The following is a 9,765-nucleotide window of genomic DNA, read 5'->3' as shown; positions in this document are numbered from 1 at the left end:
CAACATATCACAAGAGAAGATTGCACAGCACTGTATAACGTCTAGTGTCTGGAAAGGAAGGCCACCCACATAATGATCACAAGGTTATTGGAGTTTAAGGTTATTGGAGTCAAATGACTTTCTGGTGATTAAGATGTCTGCCAGGATCCAAATAGAGATGGAAAGCTATAGTCTACAATTCTACATGTCTCTGTTTTACATCAGTGTCATGACATTTAGGTACATCTGTGTCTGTTATTATGTGCACTCACTGAACTCAACTCATATACATTTATATTTAGATTGTCATTTTGAAAGTGAAGCATCCAGTAACACATCAGCTAAGAACTAAATTGTATTTGCATTCAGACATAACTCTACCATACACATTTAAGACCCAAAGCCGATTCAACCAGATCTGGACACTCACTCAGGTTACAAAGTCTCTTTCGTAGTTTATCCTTCTCGGCAGCCATGGTGTGGAATTTGTCCTGCAACTGGGATTTCTCGTTATTCAGGTTGTTGTAACTGGTCTGTAGCTGGGATTTCTCTCAAATAAAGTTAAAAAGCCTGTGTGAATAATTCCATTAAGGTTGAAAAGGTATATTCAATTTTAATTACAAATTTAAACGGCATAAAAAACCTGTACATTGTAAGTGTTTACATTTAACATATGGAAAAAAAGAACATGTAATTATATAAAAATGGGATTAATTAAGCTAACATGGACATCATTTCATAAGGTTTGGCACTTGACTGACCCATTGATCAGGGGCTTTTGTTTGACACGGTCAGCGTAATTCAGACCCACACCATTTGACACATTTTGCACTCTTAGAAACACGTATGGAGGAAGAAGAACAATCACGTGTTGCTATACTTTAGTCCCATTGCCTAGTTCATCCTTATTTAATGTCAGTGTAGAGTACAATTTATCCAGCACTTACTTTCTTTCACCTATGAGAGTAGTTTATTTTTGGAATATTCAATCAAATACAGAACTCTGCATTTTGGATGACATTCTTATGACAGTGAAAATTAGATGAAATTGGGTGAATTTCTGCCACCTAGTGGTGGATGTGAATGTTGGATGGAAGTCAAGTCAAGTGAACTTTATTTGTGTACCACATTTAAAAACAACAGGAGTTGTCCCAAAGTGCTTTACAGCTGACGTAAATACATTAATAAAAAGATGTGATCAGAAGTAAAGGTGATTAAAGATATGAACAAATAAAGCAAGTGAAAATGAATAAAAGAGGAAGAATTGTAGAGATATTACAAATTCAACAGAAGAGCACGATTAAAAGTGATAAATAAAAGCAGTAAAAAATAATAAAACATAATAAAATACCAGCAAGTTAGAATTAATAAAAGTCATTTTGGGCACGGAATTGGAGTGATGATAATGAGAGGAGATGAGTTTTTGCCGCCATCTCTAGTAAACGGAGTAAAAAATGGATAGATTTTCTCCTTGAAGGAGACACCCCGGAAAGAGTACATCAGATTCCACCTGTCTGCATCATAAAAGGAGACCAAACCTGCCTCATAATCCACAAACACCCCCACCCTCTCTGGCTTCTCTTTGAGGGAGAGGAGAATACGAGGAGTATCAAGTGCCTTATACTCATCTCCATTTCTCAGCCATATTGACCAGTATCCATTGTCAGGACTCACGGTAATGCCTCCCTTCCTGTTAATGGACTCTCTGGCTACTCCTAATGCCCATTCAGTCTTCCCACTGACCTCAACCTCATAGTAAAATCTACCAGAAGTAAACCCCTGCTTTCCAAGAACACAAACAACGGGGTCAAAGCGCTTGAGGTTGTCAGGGAGATTCTGTGGTGAGTCGACATGCCTCACTTGTTTCCCATCAGCAGACAGGATGAGGTTGTTTTCAGCTGTATCAGGATCCAGAGTCACATCCACTGCAAGAGTAAAATCACACGTCGGTATAGTTGCAAGCAGCGACCATCAGGGTCCAAGCTGGTTATGTGAGGCACCCAAACTGGCAAAAGGTTGGAGGACTTGAGAGCTTCAAAAGCTTAAAGAAGACATTGGGACTTTAGGAAATGTGAGCAAAGAACAATTTAAAATTTTTGGCTAAAGAGTTAATTTGTAAAAGTAACCAACCAAGTGTAAGTATACCAAATTTCCGATTTTTCTTGAGATAGTGACATAGACCCCGAAGCCATTTGTTTTGAGAATAATGGCTGGCTGATGAAGTTATTGGCTGGCTAGCCAGCTCAGCCAAAACCTAAATGGCTGCTGCAGCCGCCCAAATTTTCGAAGCTTCAAATGGCTGAAGCTGCCACTTCATGTCTACAGATGTCTATACTGATTTACTAGATCTCAATATTTTCAAGCAATTTGAGGGCTTACACGTGTATATATTTCCACAAAATGCAATACAATGTAATAAAAAAAAACAAGATTTAACTTTAACAAATTATGTACATATACGTATTTATTGCAGAGTTTGCAGTAAAGTTTGTCATCAATGCGATTGTTGCCCACATACAAATCGCCCATATGCGTCCAAAACTGTGAACGAACACTACGAGCAGAATAAACTCTGTGAGGCCTCCATGTCACACCAGAATAATTAAAATGTGTGCGTTTTCGTGTGTTGCTGACATATTTGTTAAATCCTAAAAGAGTACAAAAATATCGATAAAACACTAGTCCTGACACAACGACAAAACGGCATTCTAGTCCTGACAAAACGGCGTTCTTACTTCCAAAACTGTAGGATCTAACAAAAGTCTGAGTATCCTACGTAGAAATTAGGAAAGTATGTGACAACAACACAATTACCGTTTCTAGTTCTTTCCGCCATTTCAGCTCAGCGTGAAAGAAAAATGCATTGCTTCCTTTACTGTCTATGATCATCACTATCGGAAAACGCGCAATTTTAATTGGTCATCAATTCACTGTGAGTCCTGTGTAGCATAGCAACGAGCACGAGACTGTGGCGAATGCGGTGTGCAAAATTGATTTAGTTTATCATTTATTTTTCGTGTTTGTATGTCTCTATGTGATAGATAGAATAATTATTTGATGCAAATAATAATTTGGCTCAGCCAAAAATTATTGGCTGGCTTGGCTGAAACTCTTAATGGCGCCGCTTGGCGGCGTTTGGCGGCGGCTTCGGGGTCTATAGTGACATGTGTCAGTTGTAGTGCCCCCTATGGATGGATTTTCACAAAATGTGGTGTTTGTCCAAATAATCTTGTAGCGAGAGTGGGTATCAAAGTTTGATAAAAAATATGAATCTGAACAAACGAAATTGAGCTTTTTAGCATTACAAACAGTGGTAACAATCACATTGCTATTATGCCAATATACTAACAAATTAAATGAAAAGGATGTTTTCATGGCCATAGTAAGACATACCTGCATACTTTGTAATCTCCATTCCTGTGTTAAAGAAAGGAGGAGAATTATTTAGAATATGTCCCTTAGTTGTATACTCAGCCTAATGCTAGTAGGGAATTTAAATATAAACAGCTACAGAAATGACACCATCAACATCAATCTGACAACCTCTACAAGTGTGGAGTTGACTGATCAAAAAACATCTTTATAGTGCCTAACATAGCCTCCTTACAGCCTTTAAAGGTCAACAAAAGATTTGCAAAAGATTTACTTTCTATTTAGCTGATCCTTTTGCTTTTTTTTGCTTTGTTACAGACAGTGGTAACAAGCACATTGCTATATTTGCAAAATACTAACAAATTAAGCAACAAAAGGATGTTTTCATGGCCATAGTAAGACGTACCTGCATACTTTGTAATCTCCATTCCTGTGATAAAGAAAGGAAGAAAATTCTTCAGATATGTCCCTCAGTTGTATACTCAGCCTAATGCTAGTAGGGATTTTAAATATAAACATCTAAAGAAATTCTACTATCAACATTAATTCGACAATCCCTAAAAGGGTGAAGTTGACTGATCAAAAAACATCTTTACAGTGCTTACACTTACACGTACACTTATTATGTGCACTCACTGAACTCAACTCATCTACCTTTGTATTTAGATTGTCATTTTGAAGGTGAAGCATCCAGTAACACATCAATTAGGTATGAAATTATATTTGTATTTAGACATAACTCTCCCATACAAGTTTACTTCCAAAGCCGATTCAACCAGATCTGGACACTCACTCAGGTTACAAAGTCTCTTCTGTAGTTTATCCTTCTCGGCAGCCATGGTGTGGAATTTGTCCTGCAACTGGGATTTCTCTCTATTGAGGTTGTTGTAACTGGTCTGTAACTGGGATTTCTCCCTATTCAGGTTGTTATAACTGGTCTGTAACTGGGATTTCTCTTTATTCAGGTTACTATTACTGGTTTCCAACTGGGATTTCTCTCTATTCAGGTTGTTATAACTGGTCTGTAACTGGGATTTCACTCTATTCAGGTTGTTATAGCTGGTTTCTAACTGGGATTTATCTCTATTCAGGTTGTTGTAACTGGTCTGTAACTGGGATTTCTCTTTAGTCAGGTTGTTGTTACTGGCCTCTAACTGCAACTTCTCTCCAATCAGGTTGTTATAACTGGTTTCTAACTGGGATTTATCTCTATTCAGGTTGTTGTTACTGGTCTGTAACTGGGATTTCTCTCTATTCATGTTGTTATAATTGGTCTGTAACTGGGATTTCTCTCTATTCAGGTTGTTATAACTGGTCTGTAAATAGGTATTCCCATTTGTCAAGTTGTTATATCTGTCCAGTAACTGGGACCTTTCTTGATTCAGACTGTTGTAACTGGCCTGCAACTCTGATTTCTCTCTATTCAGGTTGGTGTAGCTGAAATTTAACCGGGAATTCTCTCTGTTCAGATCGTCCCATTTAGTCTGTAATGTGGATTTCTCTCTGGTAATGTTGTTGTGACTGGTCTGTAACTGAGTCTTCTCTGTATTCAGGTTGTTATATCTGTCCACTAATTGGGAATTCTCTTTGGTTAGGTTGTTGTATCCTGTTTGCACTTGTGATTTCTCCCTGAGGAGGTTATTGTAACTGCTCTGTAAACGGTCATTCCTGGTTTGCAATTCTGATTTCTCTCCACTGAGGCTATCATAGGTACTCTGCAACTGGAGTTTCTCTCTGCTAAGATTGCTGTAACTGGTCTGCAGTTGATCATGGTATTTTGTCAGGTTGGTGTAATTTGCCTGTAACTGGATTTTATCCTGACTCAGGTTGTCGTAACTCTCTACAAATTGGGATTTTTCTCTGTTGAGTTTGTTATATTTTTCCTGTAACTGAGATCTTCCTTGATTCAGACTGTTGTAACTATCCAGCAACTGGGATTTGTCTCTACTCAGGTTGTTGTAACTGGTTTCTAACTGGGATTTCTCTCTATTCATGTTGTTATAACTGGTCTGTAAATTGGTATTTCCATTTGTCAAGTTGTTATATCTGTCCAGTAACTGGGACCTTTCTTGATTCAGACTGTTGTAACTGGCCTGCAACTCTGATTTCTCTCTATTCAGGTTGGTGTAGCTGGATTTTAACTGGGAATTCTCTCTGTTCAGATCATGCCATTTATTTTGTGATGTGGATTTCTCGCTGGTAATGCTTTTGTTGAGATTGCTGTAACTGGTCTGCAGTTGGGATTTCTCTGTTTTGAGGTTGTTGTAAGTAATCTGTAGCTGTTTGTATTCTATGGTCATGTTGTTGTAACCTGACTGCATCTGTAATTTCTCTTTGTAGCTGGTCTGTAACTGTTTGTTCTCCATCATTCTGAAACTGAGAAGTGCGATGGCAGACAGCAGGAGAGCACACAGCAGACCCAGACACACAGCAGCCCTCTTCCAGGGCCCTAAAGATGGGAGAGAGAGCAACTAAATTACAGGTAGGAATATACTTCATAATGGGAGTTTTTGACTGCATCTCACTACACAGTATTATATTATTCAATTTGACCTATCGCTAAGTCCCGCCCCCCTTAGCAGGGGCGGTTTTAGGCACGGGCGAACCGGGCAGCCGCCCGGGGCGGCACTTTTTCATAAGACATGGGGGGCGGCACGAGCACTTTAAAAAAAATCATCTGGGCCGCGAAGCGGTTTTCTATCATATCACTGTGTGTGGAATTGGCAAATTGGCGCCCCCTGCAGCTGCAGGCGCCTCTTCTCGCTAAGAAGGTGCCGTGGACAGATCCTGAGTGAGAAGGGAGAAGGGGGAAGGGGAGGGGGCGCGGGGCACAGTTCACCTCTGGGTCTCCCAAATGGAACGGACAAGGGGGGGAACGGGGGATCCACTGTATAGCAGTCACACCTCGACTTTCTTCCAAATGACGCACATTCATAACATTATAATTACAGGTCTATAATTCCTGCACGTTTTCGTTTTTCTGAATTGTGTGAAATGGCTAATACAAATAGGTAATACAGAACGATTATGTGGTCACCAATGGCAAGGTGAATTGGTGGAAGGACACCACTGACTGCTTCAACTTATCCAACTGGTGAAGGTTGTAGTTAGCAGAGTATAGATAGATAGATAGATACTTTATTTATCCCGAGGGAAATTGAATACATATTTTACAGAGTAGTCTATTACATTATCAAGATAACTATTGAAGGATGCTCAAGTGGACAAGGTAAAAATGTGTTTTCAGTCAAGTGTAACTTAACCTAAATTCCTAAGGCAACCAGCTAATGTTGAGCACCAACAGAATTGTTTGCTAGCTAGCGTTAGCTAGCTGATTTGACCATAGGGTATGAACATGTTCATTCATCTGACACTAGGCTAAAGTGTTAGCGAAATCCCGCTAGCCACAACTAACAGAATATAACAGCATACAGAGTACTAGTATAATCTTAATAATGAAGAGGTCGATAGCTAGCTGGTTAGACCATAGATTACCCTTTGACACAACTATACTAGCAAGCGTTGGGCGAAATCCCGTTAGCCACGATTAGCTAACTCAACTAACCATAATGCATGTTGAGTGCTTGCACAACCTAACTTGCAGAGAGCTGGTTAGCTAACATTAATGTACATGATGTGTGCATTGATTCTCTTAAGTGTGTTATTCAAATGTTCTATTGAAGGATTTGTGCAATTGATATATTTAAGTTTGTCTTTCACTTATATTGTTATAATAACAAATAAATACAAAACAATTTTTCGGCGGGGTTGGGGGGCGCTCAGAGGGGGTCTCACCCGGGGCGTAATTCCATGTAGAACCGCCACTGCCCCTTATTTACTGTTGCCAACTCGGACAAGCTATCAGAGCTGACTAGAGTTTACAATGGCAGCCATCAGTGTCAAAACGATATCCCAAGAGGCTCTAGACAGCTTTTGGAGACAGAAGGACCTGATTTTGTCTAGAAGCCTTCAAAAGGGACTTCATTATGCAATGGAGGAATATGTACAAAATGTAAAACTAGATATGGTGGATGACAAGCTTAAATTGGAGGCGAGAATCTACAGATCACAAAGAGGGAGAAGCCTCATCTCACGGTCATCACGATTGCAGATAACAACATCCAAGACCAGCATTGTTGATGCATCGCATGGAAAGATTACATTAATTTACCTTCAGTTAATTTAACTAATCTTTAGAGGCACTGAGATGTAGACCTACGTTCATTAGTTTATTAATGTCCCTGACAGGACAGTGTCCTAACTGTCTAGCTAGCTAGCGCAGCTAGTGAATAGCTAACGTTAACGTTAGCTAGTTTTAACCAGAGATAACTTGCCTAAGCCTAGCATAACATCAGTGGTGAAAGTAAACTGGTACTGTCAATGACAATAATGTGAAAAATGAGTATGCCTATGATCATGTAGGCTTAGTTGATTGCTTTAGCAGAGGAAAATTCCAACCTAACAAGAGTATGGCAGATAGCTAATGAACGTAGAGTTGACACTTAATCCACCGGAGACATTTGGCGCTGTCTTGTTTTGGTTTGGGAAATGGGATAAAATATACCCCATTGCCTATCCTCTCATGATACCTCGTATCAGTGTTGCATCTACCCCATGCACATTGTTTGACCATTTTTGTTCAACTTACATTACAACAAACCCCATAAAACAAGAGAAGAATCACGGTTTCTAATGCTACTCTATGGAGTTGTAAACTCAAGTTGTCCAAGTGCAGATGTTACTAAACTGTCATTGGCTCGTCTGCGTTCGAGGGACGGGACTTAGCGATAGGTCAATTGCATAGGTTCAGTCTTTGCGTTGACATTACATTACATGTACATTAAATTACAGCAAATAAAGTATTGAATAAAGTTGATTTCTGTAATCAAAAGCAGAGAATAATTGCATGGGTTCATCTATTGGGTACCACTTTACAAAAAGACTACCCTTATAAAGGATTTATAAATGGTTTCTAATTAGGATATTAATTAGCTTGTAAACACTTTATAAATCATTAATAAACAATTAATTTTACTAATGAGTTGCTAACATTTATAACTGGCAAAAGGGAGCCTTATTGTGAAGTGTAAAATACATCACCTTTTATTGACGAGTTACTACCATTTATAACTGGCAAAAGGAGCCTTATTTTAAAGTGTGAAATTCATCACCATTTATTAATGAGTTACTACCATTTCTAACTGTCAAAAGGGAGCCTTATTGTAAAGAGTGAAATACATCACCATTTATTAATAAGTTACTACTAAATTCCAAATGTATTGTGGCTGAAAATGCAGACTGTTGCCATCATAAAAAGACAATATTTTGTTTTCATGTATGTTTTCATAGCTCCTAATTTTACTTCTCACCTTCCTGCTTTTATTTTGCTTCATCACCAATGATGTCATGTATTTTGTTTTAATTAAAACAATGAATGAACTCAATTATGATTTATTTTACTTCAAAAACTGACGAGCTGCTAATCATGAAACAAGGTCAGTGTTCTTAGCTTCTTGTAATCTTTGCAAGGATGAATCATGAGTTCCCCTGATTATAAATGCATATTAAGAAATTCATATTCACCAGAGGGTTGAGGACTTGGGGCTTCCAAATTCTCTCTGGAAGAAGTCTCGCAGGGAAACTCGCCAGTGTCTGTTTCTTCATGTTTATCCATAGAGGGTCTGTTGACTCCATCAGGGTCTAATTGTCGATAGATGCCCTCAGTCATCTCCATTCTGCCCTGCTCTTCTCTACCGGCTGCTCAGATGATCACGAGATCTTCTCCACTCTGTCTTGTGGAGAGTGACCGTAGGTGAACAGCAGACCCACAGTGTTTGGCCCATTTTATACTCTTAGAAACATGGATAGAGGAAGTCCCAGCAGCTGACAATATCAGCAAAATACATTTACTCTCCATTACCCCTTCTGAACATTCAGTTTAGAGTTTATGTTCAGACATTGGTGGACACGTGTCATGTTTATGTTCAGGCCCTCTCAATGTGTGAGAAATGACGAAACTTCACTTGTTAAGGCAAGCGGCCATCTTAAACACACGTCAGAAGGGAGGTTACTTGGTTTCATTGTACAGGCCACTAAGGGAACTGACTGACTAAAACCTCCCTGGCAGATTGAAATGGAAAGGAATGGTCAGCAGAATCACATGTTCCTGGACTGTAGTTCAATGACCCTATTCACCCATACAAGTTTGATAAAGTAAACAGCTGGGTCATCTGGTTCAAACTTCACAGTGGTATGCCTTACACGTAGGCTACCTCTTTGCATACCTTTCCAGATTTCAAATGCCAACACAATTCCAGTTCTGTGAAGGCCACTAAGAATACAATATGTCTGCATACATTTCTGTTCCTGGGTGAATCCAGCAGCAGTGATTCTGCTAAACTGCAGAAAACTAAA

The 9,765-nt window shown here is 39.1% G+C and overlaps 1 protein-coding gene across 4 annotated transcripts; it reads right to left on the bottom strand.

Annotated features, from left to right (window-relative positions):
- Positions 1 to 572: 572 nt before the first annotated feature.
- Positions 573 to 9,311, bottom strand: LOC105900420 (putative uncharacterized protein DDB_G0286901). 4 transcript variants are annotated; one of them, XM_031584578.2, is made up of 6 exons: positions 8,935 to 9,309; positions 4,663 to 5,800; positions 4,145 to 4,536; positions 3,758 to 3,781; positions 3,373 to 3,396; positions 573 to 1,904 (listed from the first exon to the last, which is right to left on the bottom strand). In XM_031584578.2, exons 1-6 carry the CDS (start codon positions 9,083 to 9,085, stop codon positions 1,354 to 1,356), a joined length of 2,280 nt encoding a protein of 759 aa, XP_031440438.1. In that variant the 5' UTR covers positions 9,086 to 9,309; the 3' UTR covers positions 573 to 1,353. The 4 variants fall into 4 exon arrangements, with proteins under 4 accessions (XP_031440438.1, XP_031440435.1, XP_031440437.1 ...); XM_031584575.2 differs by having other exon boundaries at positions 4,145 to 5,800; positions 8,935 to 9,310; XM_031584577.2 differs by lacking the exon at positions 3,758 to 3,781 and having other exon boundaries at positions 4,145 to 5,800; positions 8,935 to 9,311.
- Positions 9,312 to 9,765: the final 454 nt, after the last annotated feature.

Source organism: Clupea harengus, chromosome 18, assembly GCF_900700415.2.
Source record: "Clupea harengus chromosome 18, Ch_v2.0.2, whole genome shotgun sequence".
In the NCBI taxonomy this organism is placed as follows: Eukaryota; Metazoa; Chordata; class Actinopteri; order Clupeiformes; family Clupeidae; genus Clupea; species Clupea harengus.
This window is presented reverse-complemented; position numbering and strand designations above follow the sequence as displayed.